At 48.0% G+C, this 26,689-nt stretch overlaps 1 protein-coding gene across 1 annotated transcript in view; it reads left to right on the plus strand.

Moving 5' to 3' along the window:
- ARPC2 (actin related protein 2/3 complex subunit 2) overlaps positions 1 to 26,689 on the plus strand; it is a 294,972-nt gene that overhangs the window by 95,371 nt on the left and 172,912 nt on the right. Inside the window, exon 2 of the mRNA XM_069616822.1 lies at positions 3,407 to 3,441. Within this exon, the coding sequence (XP_069472923.1) occupies positions 3,407 to 3,441 (35 nt within the window). The remainder of the gene's footprint in view (positions 1 to 3,406; positions 3,442 to 26,689) is intronic.

The raw sequence follows: 26,689 nt of genomic DNA on the forward strand, positions 1-26,689 counted from the left end.
GTTGTTTTTCGGTGGGACAATAATGTGGGCTTCCCAGAAGGAGGTGCTTTATTTCGAAAGTGATCATATTGGTTTAATAAATTGGGAGATATGGTGTTCATGAAAGTTTAGTAGAATTCTGTTAGTCCATCAGACCCTGGAGATTTTCTTCATGGAGGAGATTGCTTTAATTATTTCCCAGTATTGTTAACTGGGAGTTTAGGCGCTGTAGGTCTATATTCTTTGGTTTCAATTTTGGTAGCTAATCTGGAAAAATCTTTGTCATCCTGAATGATGAGGCTTGTGTAGCTTTCAGGGGAGTACAGTGTGCAGTAGTAATCTGTAAATACCCGAGATATATCGGAATCTCTGGTGCATGTTTTCCCTGACTTGCTCTTAGTGGACTCCATTTTTAGTTTTTCTTTTCTTCCTTTAAGGTATCTCCCTAAAAGTTTGCAGGCTTTATTTAAGCCACCATGGCATTTTAACCTAATGTTTTGGCAGATGGGAATGATTTTATTTTGTTTTTTTAATTGAACTCTATTTTTAATTGAATACGTTTTTTTTGTTGTTGGCTCAGTTATCAATTTGAAATGGTTTCTTTGTGTTTAATTATAGCAAGGGCGTCTTACTATTATTTCTCGTATTTCTATTTTGAAATTATGGGACTACTGATTTTGTTGTCTCTTAGTCTGGCATTAAATGTGTCCCAGGTAATTTCCATATTAGCGAGACCTGGTTGGTTAATGGAGAAAAATTCTTGAAAGAAAGTTGCAATCCCTTTAGTAAATTGTCTTTTAGTAGTGCTGTATTAAATTGCTGCCTTTTATTGTGGTTATCTGTGTCGCTAACGTCAACCAACAGTGGTGCGTGGTCTGAAAGAACAATTGGTTTTATATTGGCACCAATGATCTTCTTCCTGATGCAGCAATTAGTTATATATTGGCACCAATGATCTTCTTCCTGATGCAGCAATTAGTTAGGAAACAATCAATTTTTGTGTATGATTGGTGGGTGTTAGAGTAATATGTGTAATCAAAGTCTTCCGGGTTCCACCAGAGTCTCCATATATTGGAAAGTTTGTTTGTTCATAATTTTTAAAAGTTGTTTGAGCTTTACCTCCCCGAGAACCTTACTTTGGATTTCCTATTGTGGATTGGGTCAATAGGGAGATTCCAATCTCCTCCAATGATGAGATTACCATCTGATAGGGATTCTAGTTTTTTAGTTTGAGTTCCACAAGGACTCTTGATTTTGGATGTGGTTTGTCAAAGTACTGGTTGCCATGTGGCCCCTAAGCATGGTTTCCATGCAATTTTAGGGCACAGTGCAACCAGTACCTTGTATTGTGTGAATTGTGCCCTGCAGAAGAGTCTGTACGATTTTCATCTCCTACACCCAACACAAAATTCGGTCTTTGCTTGAGCCACAGAAGAAAGCGCACTACATTTTCTCTCGCTCCTTTAAAAAAAAAAAATAAAAAAAAAAAAGCCATTGCTTCTGTTCAGAATTAGAGTTGTACTGTTAGCTCGAGCACTCACTTCACTTATTCAGGGGTTGTGCCCCTGTAGCGCAGTGCCAATTTCTTTCAAATATGCCACTGCAACAGTCTGCTTATCGCAGCTCTAACCTGTTTGCGGAATTGCCATATCCACTTCTGTACTCGCCTCCAAGAGTCTCTGCCTCCTGTTCCTCATTCGACTTCCTTACGCTTGCAGTCACCTTGTCCCATGCAGTATTCATTCTTCCAGTCCCCTGTTGTCCCTGTTGCAGTAACTTGTTTCCAGTCTCGCACCAGGCTGGGTCTTTTCTCTCGAAATCAGACTTATAGTCTCAATGAGTAACTCTCTCAAAGCCTCAGTTGTTTCATTGATCACCACACAATGGCTTTCCTCATTGTTTTTTAATGTAGGTACGCTTCCCATCAAATGCTTGAAATCTTAGGACATGAAATGCCATAACTAGGTTGAGTATGCTTCCCATCGAATGCTTGAAATCTTAGGACATAAAATGCCATAACTAGGTTGAGTATGCTTCCCATCGAATGCTTGAAATCTTAGGACATGAAATGCCATGACTTGGTTGATAGTCTGCACTTGCTTCAACTTGCTACCTCTAAGAGAGATGATTTATTTTGCTGTATGATGGCCCTTGACATTTAGATGTTGATCAATACATGAAAATGTATCCTCCGAAATGGATATCTTGACATTTGGCCCTTCGATTATTGAATTATCTTTTGAACATCTGCACTCCAATGTTTAAAGGCTACAAAATACTTCTGCCGGGCTGGTCACTTCTACAGGTCCTCTAGCATCGGAGTTAAAGCCATGTAACAATTGCATTGTCTACTTGCCCATAAACTAAGTCATTTTAAGCTGCTGTGTATAGCCAATGGTACAGTCCATATAATTCTAAAATGTTTAAACATTATCCTAACCATGCTTTGGGTTAACAGTCGCCCTACCTTTCGAATCCGTAAGCGTCCAAGTCTTGAGTGGGTGGTTGAAGATTTAAACATTTCCAGGCCATTGACACTAGCCATTGGTGAGTCAGAAATGGTTTGCATGTGAAGAACTGAGGGCTGAGTGAGTTTATACCCAGCTGGCAGCTTGCAACTTAAAATTTGTACCCATAGCAGTGGCAATAAATTGCTTTAGAATTTAGCCTGCCTTTCGAATCTGTAGGTTTCTGAGTGTGTGGTACAAATTAAGCCACCTCATTTTGGAATAACCTTCCTTCACACTTAAAATCATAACTATTGACTGTCTCGTCTGTAAACAACTGAAAATAACATATATGGAGTTGGGGATGGAGTTGTAACTCTGGGTGAGGGGTGTCAAGGGGAGTGGGTAATGACACTGTAATTCTGAAGAGAAGCTTCAAGTGAGCTTCGTTTGTGTGACCTTTTAGTCCTGATTGGTGACAAGGTTCTTCATATCCGCAGGAATGGAGTTGCGTTGCAAGAAGTGTGAACGAGCGCAAGGGGGAAATATTTTATGGTGGCTGTAGAATGAGATGTTGAGCAGGGCTTAGAATTGCAGAGTGCAAGGATGAAAATAAGATCCAGTGAGAGGGCGGTAAGCAGTAAATGGGTGGATTTTAAGGCCAGGAGAAAAGGTTTGTGTGGAAAACGTTTCTGGGTGGATGCGATGGTCTCTAGCGGGCGGGCAAGGGCATGTAGTGGCTTTACCTTTGCTGCCTGGTGCAGGCAAATCTTAGGCTTTCACTGTTTGGTGTGGAAAAGGGCCCAAACCTAGATGGTCACAACTACAAACCCATACAGCCTCCTGGGGTTATTCCAGTACTGGCTGTTTGGGCTAATAAATGAACGTATTTAACTATCCAAATGCCAGAACGTGTTCATTCCTCTGTTCAACTTGATGCCAATTGTTCTTTTTTTTCTTTTCTTTTTTTGGTATCCTAGGAACAAGCCAGAGGCTGTCGAAGTAACGTTTGCAGGTACGTTCTCTTGGAAATTGACGGGTTTCTCATTTTTCAGCACTGGCTTTGAGGAAAGGATAACTTAATCTAAATCTCAAATTGCAGAGGAGCCTGCGAACATGTTCCTGTTCAGTTGAGCCACACGAATCCCATAGTGAATCCCATAGTGAATGCCTCATTGCCATCACCCCTCCCATCCACCAAGCGCTGCAAGCATCCCTGTCTCAGAGACACTGAGCAGCCTTTCTCACATTTTCCATACAGATCCTCAGTACTATCGCCCTAGACTGTACCTTTCACTTCAAGCCGCAGACAGACCTTTCCTATGTTTGTAACAGGTGTGCTTGGCAATTCTGGATCAGTGGGACTCCTTGTTTTTGGACTTAAATGATTTGTGTATAGCATTGTTGCCATCTATTGGTGTCATGGCACTGTACCCATGCGTCCGCCCCCCCCGGCCCCCCAAACGCTTCATATGAACCTGAACCTTTCCAAGCGCCAAACAGACTGTCACAATAGATAACAAGAGAATAGGTAGTACCATCCTCAGTTCCACACCCGAAGGAAAAGTTCTGACATACCTATCACTCCATACAAATACTCACCATCACTCTCACACGCACACTCTCACGCTCTCACACACACTCGCTCACACACACACGCTCTCACACACACACACACGCTCTCACACACACACACACACGCTCTCATACACACGCTCACACACACACACGCTCTCTCACACACACACACACACACGCTCTCTCACACACACACACACGCTCTCACACTGTCAAGCTGGGATGTACGTGAAGACTGCGTACCTGTTTTCTTTGATGTGGATCTTGTTGGGGCCGCCAGGCTGTAGCCAGCTGAATGACGAGTGTGTGACTCGGGGAACCCGCCTCTCCACCACCCAAATGGTACAGGGTGGAGGATGGACAGACTCCCAGCGTCACGGAAGGCACTCTCCTGATTAACGTGACGGTGGGACTGTGCAAGCACAGACAGGAGAGGCAGCAGTCAGGTCGAAGATTCGGAACAAGGTGAAGTCCAAGGTGAACGCGGGATCACACCAAACAAGGACTAAGTCGGGGCACCAATCCGCAGGAAGACACTTTCAGGCGTACTTCAGGTAGCTGGTTTGGAGATGGCTGACTAGCCCGATGGTCTGTAGAGCCAAAAAGGACGAGGCACCAGCAGGACCAGACAGGAAAAGGGGAACCAGATAGGGAAGGGAAACAAACAAGGGAGAACCCAAGGAATAGGATAAAAGACAAAGGCCCAATTGGTCCCAGGGGAATCAGAGGGGAAACTGGAGCCAAGGGAACCCAGGGCGAGAACAAGGAACCCAGGCGACTGGAGGTCAAGTAGGGCAAGTGGGACCAAAGAGACCCTTGGGCAAAACTGGGCACCCAGGCAGGCAGAAGGCAAGCAGGACAAAAAGTACCCAGGGTTGAACAGGGCACCCAGGCAGGCTGGAGGCATGGCAAGGCAAAAGGGCCCAAGAGGACCCAGGGTAGAGCAGGGCACCCAGGCAGGCTGGAGGCAAGGCAAGGTTGAAGCAGAAACCACAGGAACCCAGGAGCGAGCAACACGAACGAAGCTTCCGCGTTGAGACGCGGTTAGCTTCTGCTAGCGGTTCCCTTTTATGGGCCGCCGGCACCCGCGAGGCCTGAAACGCAAGCCGTTTCGTCTCCGGGTGCCGGCGGAACCGAAACTAGGCTTGGAAGGCAAGCCCTTCCCAAAGCGCAGGCCCAATCTACGGCGCATGCGCGGAACCGAGACAGCGGTTTCCCGCGCATGCGCCGCAACCCTCCAGCAGCGGTTCCAGAAGCTCTCCTCCTGGCGGCTCCCCAGGAGCGAAAGCGCGGGTAGATCCGCCAGGAGGGAGAAGGGAGAGCGATCGCAACGGACCTCGGTCCCCCCAAAAGTGGCGTGACACTATGCCCCCTCCCAGGAAGACCCGGGGCCCCGTGTTTCCAAGGAAACCGATCATAGAACGCTCGTACAAGGCGGGGAGCGTGCACATGCTGATGAGGTTCCCAAGTACGATCACAAGCCGGGTACCCTTTGCAATCCACCAAGAAATGAAGCACCCCCCTGCGATAGCGGGCATCGCAAATCTCCTGAACCTCGAATTCTGGGACCCCTTGGACGAGGACAGAGGCAGGGCGAGGGCAGGACCGACCATAGGGATCGGCCACATAGGGCTTCAAAAGGGAGACATGGAAAACAGGGTGTACATGCCAAGAGGGAGGCAACTGGAGACGGAGGGCTACAGAGGATAACCGTTCGATTATCGTGAACGGACCAAAATACCGGGGAGCTAGTTTAACCGGTAAATTGCGAAGTGGCAGGTTTTTGGAGGACAGCCACACCTTATTCCCCACTTGAAAATCTGGTTCCAAACTCCTTTTCCTGTCAGCCTGGGCCTTCATCCGTTCCTTGGCTCTCTTCAGGATCTCACGTGCCAATTCTTGTTGTCGTTGAATGGTTGAGACCAGGACATCAGCAGACGGAACAGTACTGGTATGCACAGGATGAAACGGCACCAATTTGGGATGTTGACCAGTAGAGCAGAAGAATGGGCTGATTCCAATGGAAGCATGAACAGTGTTGTAGGATACTTCTGCGAGATCTAAGCATGCCTTCCAGTTGGACTGAGTGGCGTTGGCAAAACAACGGAGGTACTCCTCTAGGGTCTGATTAGTCCTTTCAGTAAGCCCGTTGGTCTGCGGGTGATAACCAGAACTCAATGCTCTACGTATACCCAGATGACTACACACCTTGTTCCAAAAAGCTGAAAGATATTGAGAACCACGATCCGAGATTATCTTTTCTGGGAGACCATGTAATCGATAGATTTCATGGAGAAAGACTGAAGCCATCTGAGCAGCCGTAGGGATCTTGTGGAATGGGATGAAATGAGCATATTTGGTGAAGCTGTCGACCACAACCATGATGCAAGTATACCCGTCAGAGGGAGGTAGATCAACCACAAAATCAGTGGCGATAGTATGCCATGGGTATGGTGCTAATTCAGTTGGTACCAGCAATCCCAGAGGCCGTCTCCTTGGGACCTTACATTGGGCACAAACGGGACAACTCTCGATGTATCTCTGAACGTCGGTAGCCCACCTAGGCCACCAAAATTGTCGAGATATCAGTTCACGTGTAGCTCTCATCCCTCGATGCCCTCCAATGGGTGAATCATGAAACCCATGCAATATGCCCTCTCGAATCGTACCCTCGGGAATGTAAAGCCTCTTCCGGAAAAACAGGAGTCCATCATGTTCCGATACGGACTCACGCCGAAGAAGGGCCGATCTTTCAGGATCCGTCCAGGTGGCGTCAGCGATAGACTGTAGATGAGATGACAAAGTCAATAAGAAATGTTCAGGGGAAATCAGTGGCTGATCCAAGCTGGGCGTTTCTTCCTCTTTTTCCAGGGATCGAGAGAGAGTGTCTGCTTTCAAGTTAGCAGTTCCTGGAATGTATGTAACGTGAAACACAAATGGGGAGAAAAAGAAGGCCCACCTAGCCTGTCGGGGCGTTCGGCATTGCAAGGAGCGTAGATACTGCAGGTTGTGATGATCAGTACGAACCTCCACCGAAAAAAACGGGCTCCAAGTAGATGAAGCTTCCATTCCTCAAACGCGGTTTTTATAGCCAACAGTTCCCGCTCGATAACCGCATAATTTCTTTCACTGGGACTCAGTTTGCGTGAGAAGTAGGCCACCGGATGTTCAACGGAAGTTTCTGGATCTTTCTGCAGAAGAACTGCACCAACAGCAAAGTTCGACGCGTCTGCTTCTACGATATAAGGTAGATCATCCTGTGGGTGGCGCAGAATCGGGGCGGCCATGAAGGCCGACTTCAAGGTGTCAAACGCCTGAGAAGCGAGAGAATCCCACCTGAAAGTGATCTTACTGCTGGTCAGCCTGGTAAGGGGCGCTGAGATTTGAGAGAACAGTGGGATAAAGCGCCTGTAAAAGTTTGCAAATCCCAAAAAGCGTTGTAGAGATTTTACATCATGGGGTTGTTTCCACTCCTGAATGGCTTGTACCTTCTTGGGATCCATCTCTATCCCATCCTGATTGATCACAAATCCCAAAAATTCAATACTGGATAGATGAAAACTGCATTTCTCAGCCTTTGCGAATAGGTGGTTGAAAGACAAACGTCGAAGGACCTCACGTACATGTCTCACATGTTCTTCGATGGATCTGGAAAAAACCAAGATATCGTCCAAATATATCCAGACTGACAAACCAATGAGATCACTAAAGATGTTGTCCATAAACCGTTGAAAGATGGCTGGGGCGTTGCACAGACCGAATGGCATGACTCTATACTCAAAATGCCCAAATGATGTCTTGAAAGCCGTTTTCCATTCATCCCCGTTCTTGATGCGTACCAGGTGATACGCTCCACGTAAATCCAGTTTGGTGAAGATCCGGGCAGTATGTAGGGTTTCCAGGATATTGCGAATCAATGGAAGTGGATATCGGTCTTTAGCTGTTATGTCGTTTAGTTCTCGATAGTCAACACAAGGTCTCAAGGTGCCCTCCTTTTTCTTCACAAAGAACAAGGGAAACCCTGCGGGAGACTTAGACGGAACTATGTATCCTTTCTGTAAACAATCCGACAAGTAATCCTGAAGCACTTGTTTCTCATCCCGTGTTAAAGCGTATAGTTTCCCATGGGGAATCACGCAGTCTGGTAACAACTCGATTGAACAATCAAACGAGCGATGTGGTGGTAGTGGTATATCGCCCGGTTCAGAAAACACGTGCTCAAAATCTGCGTACTCCTGAGGAACATGAGAGATGGAACACACACGGACCCCACTACCATTAGAGTTCAAGGGGGTCGAAGGAGCCCGGGTCGGAGCGGACAAACCGCACTTCTGAGCACAAACTGCAGAGGAAAAGGTCAGGGTGTGCGTTCTCCAATCAATTACCGGATTATGGTGTTGCAGCCATGGTAAGCCCAGAACCACCTTGTAGGTGGGGGACTTAATGACGTCCAAAGCGAGATCTTCAAGACGGTCGGCGATCTGAAGAGGTAGACCCACTGTGAATTGTCGGACAGGCCCAGAGGACAAAGGAGTTCCGTCGATGACTTCCACGGGCAGAGCAGTGGATCTGGACAAGAGTGGAATCCGATTCACAGAGGCAAATGTTTCATCAATATAATTGCCGGAAGCCCCGCTATCCAACAGAGCAAACGCCTCCAAACTTCTGCCAGGCAACTTGATTCGGATCTTCAGAGTCTGTAGCACCGCGGGTTGCATGGGATGTAGAACTGAACAGAACGTGGAAAGGACTGAAGAAAGAGGGGGACCTGTCGCTGCCTTCCCAATACACAACAGGTCCACTAGTTTTCCGCCTTCTTCTTTTGGGATCGTAAAGGGCACGTACCCAGAAAATGCCCAGCATCTCCACAATAGAGACATAGACGTAACGTTCTTCTTCGTCTTCTCTCTTCCTCTGATAAAGGACCCCTCATAGCTCCTAGTTGCATAGGCTCTGGTCCGGATTCAGTAGGCCCAAATGATCCGGCAGGTAAACTGGTAGTTCTGGAACTGCCCCTCTCAAACCGACGTCTCTCTGCCTTCCGTTCTGCCAGTCTCTGATCAATTCGGAGCACCTGCTCGATTAGGTGTTGAAGAGTCTCTGGTTCGGGTATATGGAGTAACTCATCCTTGAACTCCTCTCTTAGCCCACGACGAAACAGAGTTTTTTGTGTGATTTCTGGCCATTGGGAATCGGTTGCCAGTAGACGGAAGCGACTAATGTATGTTATTATGTCGGCGTTCCCCTGTTTCAAATCCATCAACTGGTTCTGCGCAGCGGAGGCCAGGTTGGGCGTCTGGAAAACCCTCAAGGAATGCTTTTTCAAAAGCTGCAAAGTCATTCAAAATTGGGCTATTGGTAACCACAAACTGAGTTGCCCAGGCCAGAGCATTGCCAGTCAAATTCCCCAAGATATAACCAATCTTGGCCTTATCATTGTTGAAATGAGTTGACCTGAAAAGAAAATGGATTGACAATGATTACCGAATTCCGCTACTCGTCGCGGATCTCCATCAAACTTGATGGGCGTTGTGTGTGCCAAGGATCCTTCCGCCTGTGAGGTACTCAGAACCCCTTGGGTTATCATTTGGCGTAGAGTTTGATTTTCCTGGCGTAAGGCGATCATCTCCGCCCTGAGTGCTTGTAACTCATTCCGCACTTCTTGCGAATCCTCCATCTCAAGGTCTGAAGGCAGGCGTCTCAATCTGTCAAGCTGGGATGTACGTGAAGACTGTGTACCTGTTTTCTTTGATGTGGATCTTGTTGGGGCCGCCAGGCTGTAGCCAGCTGAATGACGAGTGTGTGACTCGGGGAACCCGCCTCTCCACCATCCAAATGGTACAGGGTGGAGGATGGACAGACTCCCAGCGTCACGGAAGGCACTCTCCTGATTAACGTGACGGTGGGACTGTGCAAGCACAGACAGGAGAGGCAGCAGTCAGGTTGAATATTCGGAACAAGGTGAAGTCCAAGGTGAACGCGGGATCACAACAAACAAGGACTAAGTCGGGGCACCAATCCGCAGGAAGACACTTTCAGGCGTACTTCAGGTAGCTGGTTTGGAGATGGCTGACTAGCCCGATGGTCTGTAGATCCAAAAAGGACGAGGCACCAGGCAGGACCAGACAGGAAAAGGGGAACCAGATAGGGAAGGGAAACCAACAAGGGAGAACCCAAGGAATAAGAAAAAAGACAAAGGCCCAATTGGTCCCAGGGGAGTCGGAGGGGAAACTGGAGCCAAGGGAACCCAGGGCGAGAACAAGGAACCCAGGTGACTGGAGGTCAAGTAGGGCAAGTGGGACCAAAGAGACCCTTGGGCAAAACTGGGCACCCAGGCAGGCAGAAGGCAAGCAGGACAAAAAGGACCCAGGGTTGAACAGGGCACCCAGGCAGGCTGGAGGCAAGGCAAGGCAAAAGGGCCCAAGAGGACCCAGCGTAGAGCAGGGCACCCAGGCAGGCTGGAGGCAAGGCAAGGTGGAAGCAGAAACCACAGGAACCCAGGAGCGAGCAACACGAACGAAGCTTCCGCATTGAGACGCGGTTAGCTTCTGCTAGCGGTTCCCTTTTATGGGCCGCCGGCAACTGTGAGGCCTGAAACGCAAGCCGTTTCGTCTCCGGGTGCCGGCGGACCCGAAACGAGGCTTGGAAGGCAAGCCCTTCCCAAAGCGCAGGCCCAGTCTACGGCGCATGCGCGGAACCGAGACAGCGGTTTCCCACGCATGCGCCGCAGCCCTCCAGCAGCGGTTCCAGAAGCTCTCCTCCTGGCGGCTCCCCAGGAGCGAAAGCGCGGGTAGATCCGCCAGGAGGGAGAAGGGAGAGCGATCGCAACGGACCTCGGTCTCCCCAAAAGTGGCGTGACACACACACACACGCGCTCTCACACACACACGCGCTCTCTCACACACACACGCGCTCTCTCACACACAGACACGCGCTCTCACACACACAGACACGCGCTCTCTCACACACAGACACGCGCTCTCACACACAGACACGCGCTCTCACACACAGACACGCGCTCTCACACACAGACACGCGCTCTCACACACAGACACGCGCTCTCACACACAGACACGCGCTCTCACACACAGACACGCGCTCTCACACACAGACACGCGCTCTCACACACAGACACGCGCTCTCACACACAGACACGCGCTCTCACACACAGACACGCGCTCTCACACACAGACACGCGCTCTCACACACAGACACGCGCTCTCACACACAGACACGCGCTCTCACACACAGACACGCGCTCTCACACACAGACACGCGCTCTCACACACACCACAGGGGCCTATAAGGAATCTGCAACAACCCCACCCATAGGGATACAGCTCAAACGGAACCAGAAGTATCAGGATACAGACCCCACTAACCCAACCTTTAAATCTCTGCATACTTAAACCACATAAAACTTACAACCACAACCATTTCTCTCCCAGCAATCCGCATGCACTTTACCACACTGCATCTACAACACATAAACAGCACCTACAGCACACAAGGTCTCGCCCGCTCCGATACTTGCACCAAAGCCCAGCACTTGGTGTATACCGATCTGAAGCTGCCAACAGCACACCACCTCTCCCACGCTCCTACTCCAGCTCCACCTGACTAACTCTACCTGCCCTCCTTCGGCCAGAGCGCCTGGGGACCAATTCCGTTAATGAGGGTGCGCTATATAAGTAACTTTAACATAACTTATACTGATTAGGGAATCCAAACCTCTTCTTAACATGAGGTTGGAGCATATGCATAGTGTGAGGAACCTGAGGGCATTCTCAGTTATTCTCACTTATTCTCCCCCTAGATCCTGCTCTCAGGTGGCAAGGGCGAGGCAATCACATTTAGATCCCAACCCTAACCCTGGGGGTGGAGAAGCGAGGGAGGATCACCTGGGTGTAGAGTCCTTGTGGTTGGGGGAGAGGATATCCGCAGGCGCATCTTGGTATCCCCCTTTTCCTTGTGAGAGCCAACCTCCCCCTGCCTTTTCTAGGCTTTTGTAAACCCTTTTCTCTCCTTTCACCTCATTCATGCCATAATAGTACTGGGACGAGGAAGAGGGAACTAAGAGTAGTGCACACTGATATGTCACTTCACCACTCTAGTACTGACATGAGGAAGAAGCCTGTAGACTGGTGTAAGGGTCTGGCATGTCCAGAGTATTTCCTTAAACATGGTCAGGCAATTGTACCTGAGGACTCACACCTGCAACCTGTCAAATGGTTGCAGGTCTATATAAGGAGGTGAGACCATAAGGAGACAGACCAGCATCGGAGAAGCCGGGTCGAGTGCTGCAAGCTTGAAGGCGAAACCCTGTGGAATAGGAGGCGGGTGAGGGTGGTCCTGGAACGCCGTTAAGAACGAAGTAACTGTGGCGTTGGGGCCTGGAGGAGCTGTGGGAGGGCCACAGTGTTGGGAGACTCCCTGGTTGGTGCCTGCAGCAGGCCAAGGACGAAATCTGATCGCTTTGTCACCGGCCGCGTCCGCTGGAAGCGAGCGAAGCTGCCGGCAACCCACAGAGAGGAGTGAACTGCGAGCTGAGCTTGCGATCCGCCGGGAACATGTACGCAGTGCAGAGCAAGAGAAGACAGCCGCCCGGAGGAAATGCTAGGGACCGGTGAGTGAGAAAAGGCAACGCCCTAACCGGGGCACTCCTGGGGGCTGTTGCGTGGCAAAGGTGAATGCCGAATTAACGAAAGATGCTGTGGAAAGCCCAAACAAACGGTTGTGATGATGCCTGCAAATCAAAGGAACTATAAATTAAAGGACTAAGAACTTTGAACTATTCAATACCGAATTAAAGAAGGCATTTGACAATCACAGGAAAGCTTTTGATTATCCTATTGTTAGGGGAGTTTTCCTAAAGTCCCACTTAGAAGTAAGACTTCATGAAACTATCCCAATGGTTTGTAGAGCCCCAACTCTTAGTATCAGTCTGTACTACTCATGTAACCTTGGTAGAGTGGCAGAGCAGTCAGGCTTATCATAAGAGGACAATGTGAGCTGTAGGCTAGAAATGCAATTCAAAGAAACACTTGCACAATATTTTTATATAAAATATATATTAGATTTACACAAGGGCAGTCTTTAAATACTGGGCACATTAAACCAAAGCACATAGGATTGCTTGTAGATACTTTTCAAAGGCCGCTGCTTAGTTGGTAGTTGCTCGCGGTTGCAATTGTTACATCTTTTGACACTAATGACAGTTCTACCGTACTATTGGTAATAACGCACACACACAGATGTGCAGTAATTGTATTTAGTTAGCTAAACCACATAAGATAAAGTCTTTTTGGGAAGGAAAACAGTTGGTTAGTCAAACACTAGCACAGCTTAAGGCTCTAGAGGCAGTTTCTTCTCACACAACGGTTTTTAAAGTCTAATTCGCAACCCTAGCTAAAAGGCAGTTTGGAGTGGGCTCAAAGGCTTGTGAAACAGCAGAATAGCAAAGATTCCTGTAGATACTTTGTGTCTAGGTAAGGATACTAGAAGAATAACAACGACAGAGACCCTGTTGGAGGAATCGCCAAAGGGACACAAACAAAGCTTTTGGTCCGAGGTAATAGTGGACACCTCCTATATGCACTCAACGTTCTGGAGCTACTTCTTGGATTGAGGTAAGTAATAACTTTTCTCCCCACAGTTCCTTTTGGTTTGAAGAAATGTTTGTGCCTGGATTCTCCTTGATGTGGCAGCACTGGAATCGACCTCCAGATTCCTTGGTCTGATGACGCAAGGCAGGACAATGGAGGGGGATCTCTCAGCAGCAGCCTAGAGGGAGGACCTCTGGCACGGATTTTTAAACATTTTCTGCAGCACCAACAAAGGACATGATTCGCCCAGTCAATCTTCGATTCTTGGAGTCCTGCACTCTGGTGAGGGGACTTGGATGAGTTGGATTGTGTCTCTGGACGGATGTGGCCTTGGCAAAACGCACTAGGCATAGGAAATCGGGTCAGGACAGCAGTGGTCGCTTCATGGTGTTGCAAAGGGTCTGCAGGCTTTCTCGACGACGTCGTCTTCGGTTTAGTGTGGTTAACTTACTTTTCACCCCAGGAACCTCACCTTTTATCTAGTTTCAGCACGCTCCTCTGCAATCTCTCTCAGCAGTTTACAGGAAGGGACATATGGCTGTCCAATAAGGACAGCCAGACCCCCAGTGGGAGCTGGTACCATTCAGACACTCTGGCAGACAAAGGGGAGGCGAGTGAAAAACTCCTTCCCCCACTTCCTGCCTGCCCAGACACACTGGAGCCTAGGTGGGGGACACCCAAGGGTTCCCGCCGAAGGGAAGGCAAAACAAGGGCTAACAAAGAACAACCACGCTAGAAATGGCGGGAAAAGAAAGCCACCAAGTTAGTACTTGGGTGACCCTATTGTGCATAACCGGGTCTGCGATCAGTCTCCTGTAAAAAATAACACAATAGTTGGTAGAACACATCCACTGCCACCAGCCGTAACTAGAGGATTTTCTATGTGACTAATAAGTCACAGGAGCAGAGAGAAGGGGCATACTAAGTATCCCTGTGGCACCACATTAGGTGGTGTGTGCCAATCTCTCTAAATATAAAGTTTTAGGGGATGTATTAAGAACAGTAGAAAGTAAGGATATAGAAAGAATCTCGAAGGGGAACCCATAGGGTTCCCAGCAACACTGCCCTTAAGGAGCTGTGTGTTGCAAATGTTAAACACAGATGCCTTAAGAGAGAGATGGAGAAAAGTAGACTCGATAGAAAAAGTAAAACACAGAGAACAGAGTTCCAAAAAGTACAGTCCATAAGACTGAATGAGTGGAAAAAGGCACAGCTCATTCAGGATATAAGGAAAAAGGTCCAGAAGTCCAGCAAAAAGTGCTGGAGGTCTCAATAGGAGAGGGACTGAAGCATACAAATGATACAATCTCCCTAACACTATGAACAGATGACCAGTTGGTGTTAAGAACCACGAATGAATCCAATACATTGAAAGTGAAGAATTAATTCTACGAATTACAATATAAGGCAAGTATGAAACATTGCTGAGGAGTGTGAGAACATTGTGGCAACGTGTGGTGAAGGGAAAAGAACACCACACCATAAACTGTATGAAAAATACTCATTGTGGCAAAGTCAAGAAACTGACAGAGGAAATCCTGTTGTGGCAAAGCCAAAAGGTTGGCAAGGAGATAGGCATGTGAGTATGAACCAGAACATAGGGGCAGTTAAAGAAAAACCTGTGTGGCCAAGCAAGCCCATGGTGACGGGTTGCGCAAACTGTAATGGGTGGACTGTGTGGTCCGACAACTGCTGCTACACCGGGCACACCCTATCAGTGAAAGCTAAAGAAACATACAGAGCTAAATGAGGCAAAGGACTGTCCATGAAAGAAATTGCTGAAACGAAGCAGGAGAAGGCAAGCGGTATGAACTGTCAAGAACTAGAAAATGTAAAGTTGACCTGGAACTGTTTTGGATATTGAGAGCCTGAAGCAGATGTCTTGGGGAAGGGAAGCCTGGGATCTTATGAACTAGGTTGCCGCTTTGAGGCAGGAAACCCCACGACTTTGTGGAACTGGTTTTGAACTTGGGGAAGGGGAGCTGGAAATTACACCAAGAGCTGGAAGAGGCTCTGAACTTGGGGAAACACTGTCTATTTTATTGTTGACATCACTACACGTTTAGTGTTAGTTGTGAGGGCTAGCAAAGGTTTTGGAAACAGAAAGACTTTTAAGTTGATCTTTACTGACTCAAACTTTAGTTTCTTTAGGTAGGGAAATCCCACCTTGGCATAGGGCAAATTAGATCTCCAACCATCCTGTCATTTAAGTTAATAAACAGTTTTTGTTTCAACTTTGAAACTGTTTTCTGTGTCTTGCTTCATGATGCTTACATAATGACTGCTCCCACAGTGGCTCCTTCCCCGCTTATCTGCCTCTGCCCAGTCCTCTTCTCCACTTTGGCTGGAGCAGATGCCTCAAGTAGTGCCTCTATGATCTTCCTTCATTGTAATTAATGTAGCATCTTTATTTAATGTGTAAAGTCCAGAAAAAAAGCCGATTTAACAAAAATGAAGGCATCAAATGTACAGGAGGTGGTTGCATATTCAAAACCGGTGCCAGTTAAAGTAGGAGGCTTCACAAATGCAAAAGGACTAGGTTGCAATGAACAAAATGGATATTGCAATTTGCAACTGCCTTTGTGAATCAGATGCATTGCATTCTCTATCCAATTGCAAAGTCGATGCGGTCGAGTTTTGAAACATCTTTGCAGCTGACATAGAAATGTATAAAATGGCTCATGCAGGAAACAAGTCGAGAGGAAATCTGAAATGCGTGAACTCCATCTCGCAACTATTCACCCCGCCCAAACAAATGCTGCTCACTTTTCACTTATCCTCGCCACGCTTTCTCACCAATACACAAACATATGCAACTTATCATTCCTGATGAAATATCAGATAATGTTGAACTCGGGACTCGAGTCCTTAAAAAAAAAAAAGGGGGGGGGGGGACTATGACGTATACAGTGGGAAGTGACATGACAGGAACTGAAAATATCCTAAAGTGAAATATGAACATTTTTTTCAGTTTCTTTTCCAACTAAAAAAAGTGCACATTGGATATATACATTCGCCAAAAGAAAATATTTTCCTGTATTTTTGCAGGCGAAGTATAAAAGAGGAGCCCAATCTGTAACAAAACATTCCCTAAAGAGCAGATTACAATAAAATATATTTTACAGCTGTGTGATAGCAATTTGTCTGGTCTTGTGACTTAGTGTCTGGTCTAATTCTGATCAGTTTTGCTAACTGAACTCTATATTTACCTTTCTGAGTTCTTGTTGCATTGTATTCAAATGAGAATGTCAAAGTATTTGGCAAGATATGGTTAAGAACCACATCCAGGCTGAGGTCGGCAGGAAGTTGGATATGGGTGTAATTGAACCCTCAACCAGTCCCATGTCCAGTCCCATGGTCCTTGTTCCCAGGCAGGTACCAAGGATTTGGAGGTTCTGTGTGGACTACGGAGAAGCCAATGCTGTCACCAAGACTGATGTGCACCTGTTGTAAGCACCTCTGACCTCACCTCAGGCTAATGGCAAATGGCTCTGACGGACCAGGCCAAGGAGAAAACTGCGTTCTCAGGGGCTCTACCAGTTTAGAGTCATGCCTTTTGGGTTGAAGAATGCACCAACTTCCAAAGGTTAGTCAATTGTGCGCTCAGTGGGCTGGAGGCCTTTTGTGTGGCCTACCTAGATGACATTGCTGTCTACAGTTCCACCTGGGATGAGCATTTGACTCATTTGGATAAGGTGTTGCTGGCCTTGAAAATGGCTAACCTCCTTATCAAGGCCATCAAGTGCCAGATAGCTCAGGGGAAACTCACTTAGCTTGATCATGAGGTAGGAGGGGGTTGAATCCAACCTCTCCCCAGTAAGGTATAGGATGTACATGACCGGGAGACTCCCACTACTAAAGCCCAAGTGAGAGCAAGGCATAAATTGGTTTTCAAAAATTGATTAGCAGAGTTTGCTAATTAAACTATTAATGATTAGCAAACCAACCCATTTGATTAGCAATGTTGTACTATTGTTTTAAATGTCGGACATTGTTTCCAAAACATAAATGAGTGTCAAAATCGCATTTTTGTCTACTGCTGAAGTAAGACATTAGTGAGATGAGTTAGGCTTGGCAAATTCTTTAAAAATTCTGCTAGATCTACAAGTCGAATAACTTAGTTTCTCTACCAGACCTAAGAGAAATGCACCCGACCCATGGCAACAGATGACAAAAAAATGTAAATGAGCTTCCTGCAAAATGGTGCATGTCACCACACACACACACTGTTTGGCACACTACTGCTATCCAGAGGCTAGCCATTCACAGTGAAACCTTTATTTGATATTTACTGCAACCAAAGTAAATGTTAAATACAAGTTTCAAACATCCCCAGCAAATGGTACTGGCCCTTCATAAAATCTACTTGAGTGGAGTGAGTAGATTTTGCAAGCTCTGGTAGAATTTCTGTAAAATGTAAATTTAGCTGCATGAATGGACACCAACAAATAGATATGATAAAAAGGCTTTGAAAACAGTTAGGCCAGCGCCATAACACAGGTGCAACTATATGATGCAATTATGATTATAGAGCAAAGCGAGCTCTAGAGGCTAAATACAGTGTGTGGTATTGCATGTAGATGTGCAGTCTATATGAAAATATTGATCACTGCGTTGAGGAAACATCTAGTTCGCTTTGTTTATTCATTATGTAAGAAGAAATAAAGTAAGAGACTAAGCAGCTTTTCATCCCAATTACGTCTAGTTAATCATTTGAAAAAAGAAAAATAATCTTGCCTTTGGCACTTAAGATTGGAATAGAGGGTTACTGCTGCATTTTCTCTCCATCAGCCCCTTTGAACTTGCAGTGAACAGAGAAAGAGAGTGGAGAGAGACTGGTGCAAGAGAGGAAATGCAGGGTGAGCTGTGCTTTTGTTGAACAGGGTAACTTAAATATCTAGCTTTGCTACACAAGTGTCAATTTAATTAGCAAACCTACATAATTGCATAGCAAATTGCTATGTGACACTGCTTATTTTATGCATTGCAGAGCTTTTTTGGGCCTCACTGGGTACTACGGAAACTTCATGGCAGACTATGGCACCATAGCTGCCCCTTTGACAGCTCTGACCTTGCCCAAGCAACCTGGGAAGGTTACTTACTGAAGAATGTCGGAGGGCCTTTGAAAAAGAAAGTCTGTGTCTGCACCTGTGTTGTGTGCTCCTGAATACATCAAACCCTTTATTGTTCAGATTGATGCCTGTGACACCGGAATTGGAGCTGTCTTGTCCCAGTTAGATGACAAAGGGAGGGAACATCCCATTATTTTTATCAGTAAGCAACTCGAAGGTAGAGAACTTAAGTGGGCTACTATAGAAAAGGAATGTTTCAGTATGGTTTGTAGCCTTCAGCGTTTTAGGCCTTAACTTACTGGATCTATCTTCAAGGTCCAAACTGACCATAAGCCCTTAAAGTGGCTTATGCAGATGAAGGGTGAACCCCCTAAACTGCTCTGGTGGTCCATTAGCCTGCAAGTGCTAGACTTCACTATTGAGCATAGACCAGGTAAGAGTCATGATAATGCAGATGGCCTTTCCAGAAGGTATGTTGACCGTCTGGATGAGGGTGTCAATCTCTTGGGCGATTAGACCACCATAACCTCAGTCTGGCAGGCAGGGGCACTGTGATGCTGGAAATGCACTGGAGGGACTGGGCCTCCATGTCCTTGTCCTGTACTCCCTTATCATTCTTTATTGTTCTGTGTAATTTTCTGCACAGGAGTCCTGTGGGACCCCTGGCAGTGCAGCTGGTACTCTTTTTGGTTGTGGTGAACAGACCCTTGGGATACCCTTACGGCACCCATGGGTGGGGGTACAACCCTGTACCCCTAGTGTTTTGGTTCACCTGTGTGTTGCCCACAGACCAGGTTATGGGCTGGTGGCATCTTCACGCTGAGATGACAGCAGCTCAGAGTATCCTTTATTTTGGGATACCCAAGCCCTGGCGTAGGAGTCAGTGGATTCCTGATGGAAGGCAAGATGGCCCCTGGGGCCTCTTGGTTTCTATTGTTTTCCCAAGTCCTGGGAAGCCCAGACTCTGTCCCTTCCCCTGACTGGCTGTTTGGTGGAAGAACCATATATGGCATTTTAGGGAATTTCTGGCCAGGTTGGCTGGAGCCTTCCGAGTGACTGTATGTTGTGGGTATACCCTTTGGGATGGGGCTGTGTGAATGGAGTGTGTGACCAATGGGCGTCTGGTTTCTGTGTGTGTGACACAATGAATGAGTCAGCCCTGCCTGAAACTGACATGAATGCAGTGTGCAGTTTGCAAGGCTGGTTCTTGACCCAATCCACATTCCTTTTTATGGGTGTCTGGGTGGAAGTGAATAGCTTGTATGCCTGTGAGCCTGATTGGCTGCCTGCCTGCATGAATGCCCTTCTGTATGATTGGCTGACTGAGCCTGGCTCATCCAGAGTGAATGAGGGACGGAGGTTGGTTAAGTGAGGGTCTTGGGACCTCTCACTTAACCAATTTGTTCAGAAGCTGAAGTTGAAACTTGAAGCTCATCCTTGAAGCCCAGCTAGAAGAAAAATTGCTGCTGCATTTCCTTTGATGAAATCTAAAAGCTGTGAGTCTGTCGAGGACTGATCCGAGAGAGGACCTGGCTAGGAGACCTCTTCCTGAGCTACGAGGGACCATCGTGCAAAAATGGCTATTCACCCTGGAAGCCAGTTCTGTCAGTCTGACGTCTGGAGAAGGGGTCTGCCGAGAATCCTGAAGAGAAGCACCGGGACATTGATGCCATTGAAGTCCATTGCCATCGACCAGGGTTCGGAAGATTTCCAGGAGCGCTGGAAGCCAGTTGATTTTTGTTGCCCAGAAGCGAGGACGGCTTGACGCTGTGCTGATCGACTACCTCAGATGTGAAAGCTCCACCTTTGCCTAAGAACATTTGACAGAGGGCTCCCTTGCCATCACCGTTGACTGCTTTGTCCTGTCGGAGAAGGTTGAGGTCCCCGGCTACCAAGGAAAGTCTGCCAGTGTGTTTCCCGCCACCCAAAGCCGACAAAGATGTCCCGAGGACACTGACGAAGTGAGGATCCGAGGCCCAGCCCGTGGCCGAGTCGTGATCGCCAAAGGTATCCTTAGATGCGTGTTGCGGCTGCAGTACTGACAGGCCAGGGGGCCGCCGAATACGACTCCTGACGCCCGCTGCCAGGCCTGCATCCATCACTGAGTCTTCTTTGCAGCACCAAACACTTTTCATCCAGGTGAAATGCATGCCTCATCTTCCTAGGACTTCCACGATCAATCGTCGAAGAGCACCGCGAAGATCGATGCCAATGTTCCACTTTTCTTCGAGGATCTCAACACCCTGTGGCTCCTGCTTTAAAGGGAGTCCACCCAGGAGGGGTCATCGACCCGTCAAAGAATTTCTTCCAGAACAGGTACGTGGGCATGTTTGAACTTTTTGACCAGGAAGCAGGACTTATTTAAACATTTATGGACCGGGCTTGTTAATACTTTATTACAGGTTGCCCAAGTGGGGTTGGAGGGGTCCTCACTCAGAATTGTTTTAGTAGCGAAAGAAAGCATTCTGCCATTGTTTAAGCTAACCTGCCTTCCTATTGATCTATGCTGTTACACCTTGATGCATGATTTGTATGCCATTAGAACTGTCCGCAGTTGATGCATTTTAAAGGAATTTAAAGCGAAGTGTGGTACCTCATAGAAACTGTATATATTTAACATATTAGAATTACCAGAGTACAAAGTGTTATTGATTTATGTATATTCTTCTGAACATTAGATAAAAATAAAGAACTCTGTTAGCACATACATAGTGTATGGACATTCCTTTGTGTGGGCTTGGGGCTAGCTGTACTTAAGAACCAGCCCGCATCACCTCCTGAGAGCTTAAGCCTTGGTTGCTCGTCCATTGCTACCACACAGAGAACCTTGACTGGGGTGCTGTGTGCTTCTACTCTGCCATATAAAGGGCAGGAGTACAGATAACCCCCCCCTCCCCCAGTCTTTACAGTATGGGTCCCAGAACATTTTTGAATTCTTCTACTCCTATAATAAATTAACTTAATTTCAAAACTGAGGACTTAATCATGAGACCAAATCAAGTCAAGCTAGCCCTGTATGATGCAGACCGGATTATAACCACGGGGAGTGTACACAATTTACTCCTGCGTCCCGTCACTCTTTCCTCCATACTTATGGGACATTCCTCCGTTCTGTGGGACGGGACCGGAGCACTTTGTAAAAGCATCCCAAATTTTGCAAACAGTTTAGTCCTTCCTCTTCTCCAGCATTGGATCTTTCATGGATTCACATGCTTAGAATATTCCCCGTCATCAGACTGGGAACCCTCGGTACACATATATAGTCGTTTCCAATAGGAAAAAACTTCCGACACTTGTGTGTCCTATCCCCGTTTGCGTCCTCTGCGGGGCCGCCCACGCACGCCCCGTTGGACGTAATGGCATATAAGCCCCGCCCCCACGGGTCCCTTCAGATTTCAACCGTCTCCAAAGATAATGGCATCTCCTCGCGTAGTCTCTACTGCTACTTTTGTCGAATTGTTCGAACTCCTGTGAGTTTTTCTTAATCTTAGCGGAATGTCGGGAAAACCTCTCTTTCGCCCGTGTGCCACGTGCGGATTGAAGAAGGTTTACGAGGGGGACGGCTATTTAGACTGTATTTATTGCCTCCACCCTCACCACTCGGACCAGTGTGAAATATGTAAGGGTTTTTCCCAGAAAACCCTGAAGGATCGAAATCGGCGGCTGGTATCGTGGTTAAACGACGGTGCGGGAGCGTACCCTCAGTCAGAGGTAGGCTCTGTGCGCAGCGTGGCCTCGGCGAAAACATCAGGGGCCCCTCGACGCTCAAATTCGTCGGAACCTCCGGCCAAGAAGACACGACCTGCGGAAAAGGACGTTCCGCGAAGTCACTACTCTAAGGACTCTTCTAAAGACTCCGCAAGAAAGACATCTTCGTCAACTTCGTCGAAAAAAGGAAAGGAAAGGCCTAAATCCTCCTCGGGCGATCGACACAGATCAGCCACGAGTAGAGATTCGGATAAACGCAGGGAGAGCACTGGGAAGGCGGGACCGCCTAAGCCACCTGCAGGCCCGACGACGATTCAGTCGGTGTCCTCACTGCCGCTGACGCAGTCGATTTCACCCGTCATCAACCCAGGGTCGACGTCGGCGACGATGACCTCGTCGACGGAAGTTCTGGCCTGGAGACCAGAAGTTTTTGATATGGGGTTGCCGGACACACTGCTGCAGGAACAGGCAGTGTCAATTGCCTCGAAAGAAGACGGCTTCAGAATTGTGAGCCCGGAAGACCTCGGTCTACGAGCCAGGTTTCCATCAGGGGCAACCTGCTCTAAGGTGTTTACCCAACACCCAAGCTCTCAGGCGACCCTGTCCATGGAGGTACTACCCTCCTTACACTCGCGGCCAAAATCCTTGGACGAAAGGCTTCCACCTGTACCGTCGACACCCCTCGTCGACGAGCCCGGCCCTTCACACCGCCCGACCAGATCGGTTGGGGTTCCAACTACTCCAGCAGTCCAGGAGGAAGGTGAACTTTCGGACTCCTTATCTGACCGCGGGTCAGCATCAGATATCTCCCTCTCACCATCCAGGGATCCATCCTGGGTGTCGGATGTAGAAATGGAAACACCAAAGAGCCCCACTCACCCGTCACCACCGGACGATATAGGTGCTTTTCATTCTATGATGGAAAAAGCGTGCAAGGAGTTTGGCCTGGTTCAACATGAGGAGAAAAGGGACTGTTTTCTTTTTGACCATATGGGCAAGAGTAGACGTTCAATTTTCTCAATACCCATTTTAGACCATGTCTGGAAAGGAGTTCAGACCATGCGTCACCCATTTTCCGAGCCGGCTGTCAAGGGCCGCATTGAAAAGAAATTTAAAGTTCCAGACTCAACACCGAAGTGCCTTTCGGCTCAACCTACACCTGACTCGGTGGTATCGGCGGCGGCGACGAGAAAAGCAAAGGCCCAACATAAATGCTCTACCCCGCCGGATAACGAGGCGAGGCGCCAAGACGTGTTTGGTAAGAAGGTTCTTTCCGTGGGGGCCTCAACGGTGAAAGCAGCTAACTCCCTGGCGATTGTGGCCAGATATGACGGGGAGATGTGGCACAGACTGGCACCTATCCTGGACCACCTCCCGGAAGAACATAGAAGAACGGCTATGTCCCTGGTTCGAGAAGGCGAAGAAGCATCGAACCATGCTATTAACATAGCGGTGGACCTGGCAGATTCGGGTTTTAAACAAATTAACAACGGAGTTGTTCTAAGACACCAGGCTTGGCTTAAGGGCACCAACTTCAGACCCGAAGTACAGTATAAAGTCTTGGACATGCCCTTCGAAGGTGATCTTCTTTTCGGAGAAAAGGTGGACGAGGCCTTGAAAGGCATGAAGGAGGACTCTGATACGGCACGCTCGTTGGGTTCTCTCCAGAGCGGTAAGCCTTTTCGTTCCTTTCGTCCCTTTAGGGGAGCATCTGGAAACTCAAGATTCTCAGCAACCAGGGATAGATCCTTTGGTAGATCGGCATATCCTTCCCAAGGATATAGGCGCGCCTCTCAGACCTCAAGCCGGCACAGGAACTTCTCGTCTTCCAAGAGACGACCAACGTATTCGTCGTCGACGACCAAACTGAAAGACCAGCAATGACGGGAAGCTTACCGTTCTGGGAGGAAGAGTGTCAAACCTCATCGAGGAATGGGAGTCCATCACAACAGATCAGTGGGTTTTGGACACTGTGAGGTACGGGCATTCACTACTATTCAAATGCAAACCTACAAAACGTCCACCGATACACCTATCCCAACCACATCTAAGCATTTTGCGACAGGAAGTAGCACTTATGCTAAAGAAAGGCGCCATCGAATTAGTCCCTGCATCGCAGTAAGGCCTAGGGGTATACTCAAGGTGTTTTGTGGTAAAGAAGCCGAACGGAAAATGGCGCCCCATTCTCGACCTGCGAGACCTCAACAAGACCCTACAGAATCAAAAGTTCAAAATGCTTACACTGCAGGAGGTGATCAGATCCGTCCAAAGGGACGATTTCTTGGCGTCACTAGATCTACAGGACGCCTACTTCCACATTCCGGTGTGTCCAAAGCGCAGGAGGTTTCTGAGGTTCATGGTAGGTCAGACACACTACCAATTTGCAGTGCTCCCATTTGGGAGCTCAATTCGAAACCCACTCGGGAATAGTGAAACCTTCCCTAGACAGAATACTGAAGATCGAACAGCTGACAAGTCAACTTCGCCTGCAGAGCACAATTTCAGTGAGGAAATATGTGGAATCCTGGGTTCTATGGCTTCGTGCATCCACCTAGTAGCAAACTGCCGATTGTTCATGAGGCCGCTACAGGAGTTCCTGTCGGACAGATGGAAACAGGCCACGGGCCGCTGGTCAGACAGGATAACCGTCGACGACGAGGGTGTCATCAGATCACTCCAATGGTGGAAAATCTTTCACAACCTGGACAAAGGGGTTCCTCTACAAGAGCTGGAATTTCAGAACACCATCATCACGGACGCCTCCCTGACGGGCTGGGGAGCACACATGAACAACCATCAAACCCAGGGCAGATGGTCTTCGACCGAATCGCGCCTACACATCAACGTACTGGAACTGAGGGCAGTGAGATGAGCCTTGAAATCATTCCTCCCACATATCAATGGATCAAAAGTAAGAGTGCTGACAGACAACACGACAGCCATGTTCTACTTGATAAAGCAAGGCGGCACCAGATCCAGGACCCTCTCGGCGGAAGCGCAAAAGATCTGGCATTGGGCGTTGAAACACAACATATCCTTAGTGGCGTACCACCTCCCGGGAGTGAGGAATGTGCAAGCGGATTCCCTGAGCAGGACAATGGCTCAAATACACGAGTGGGAGCTGGACACCAGTCAGCTGCAAAAAAAAAAAAAATCTTCGAAGGTTGGGGACCCCCCTCAATCGATCTCTTCGCAACAGAAAATGCGAACAGTTCGCGAGCAGATGGCCTCAAAAAGGATCCCTGGGGGAAGCGTTCTCGTTTCCTTGGACGGACAAATTCCTGTACGCTTTCCCTCCGTTCCCCCTTATACGGAGGACAATCCGGGGGATCCGCAGGTAAAAATGCCGGGTCATTCTAGTGGCACCGTATTGGCCGAGACAACCTTGGTTTTCCGACCTCCTACATCTGTCGTTGGAACAGCCTATAACTCTCCAGAAAGTGCCGAACCTCCTGTCCAGGGACAAGGGGACGGTGTGGCACCACAATCCGGACAGCCTCAACTTAACGGCATGGCTCCTGACTTTTCAGAGTTTGGCAGCTTGAAAGTGTCGTCGGATTGCCGAAAAATTCTGCAGGCGGCTAGGGCCCCTTCGACTTACAAATCATACGTATGCAAATGGCGAAGGTTCTGTACGTGGTGTCAAACACAGCACGAAATTCAGCCTTTAGAAGTAACCCCTGAGCAAATTCTTCCGTATCTTCTTCACCTAGCTGAAAGTGGGCTGTCATCATCGTCCATCAAAGTACACTTGGCGGCCATTTCAAGGTTTACGAGGAGGAGACCGTCTTCACCATTATTCAGTGACAGACTGGTGAAACATTTCATGAGGGGTCTCTTTAGAACTCCCCCCCCCCCCCCCTCCCCCCCTCCTACGAAACGGTTCCCACCGTCGTGGAGCTTGAACGTGGTGTTGGCTGCCTTGATGAAGCCTCCATTTGAGCCAATGTCCTCCTCAGCCCTGCAGTTCCTATCCTGGAAACTGGCTTTCTTAATTGCCATTACATTGGCTAGAAGAATGTCGGAATTACAGGCATTGGTCATAGTTCCTCCCTATATGAGATTCTTTAAGGACAAAGTGATTTTATCAACTAACCCTACTTTCATCCCAAAAGTACCAACAGTCTATCACAAGCACTCGACCCTGGTCCTTCCTACGTTCTTTGCATCCCCGTCGTCGACGGCGGAAAAAGCCCTTCATACTCTGGATGTCAAAAGGGCGGTAAACATTTTACCTGCAAAGGACGCAAGATATCAGAACTACCAGACAGTTGTTCATTGCCTACGGCCCGTCGACGAG

This window comes from Ambystoma mexicanum, chromosome 9 (genome assembly GCF_040938575.1).
Source record: "Ambystoma mexicanum isolate Mex_15411 chromosome 9, UKY_AmexF1_1, whole genome shotgun sequence".
Lineage (NCBI taxonomy): Eukaryota > Metazoa > Chordata > Amphibia > Caudata > Ambystomatidae > Ambystoma > Ambystoma mexicanum.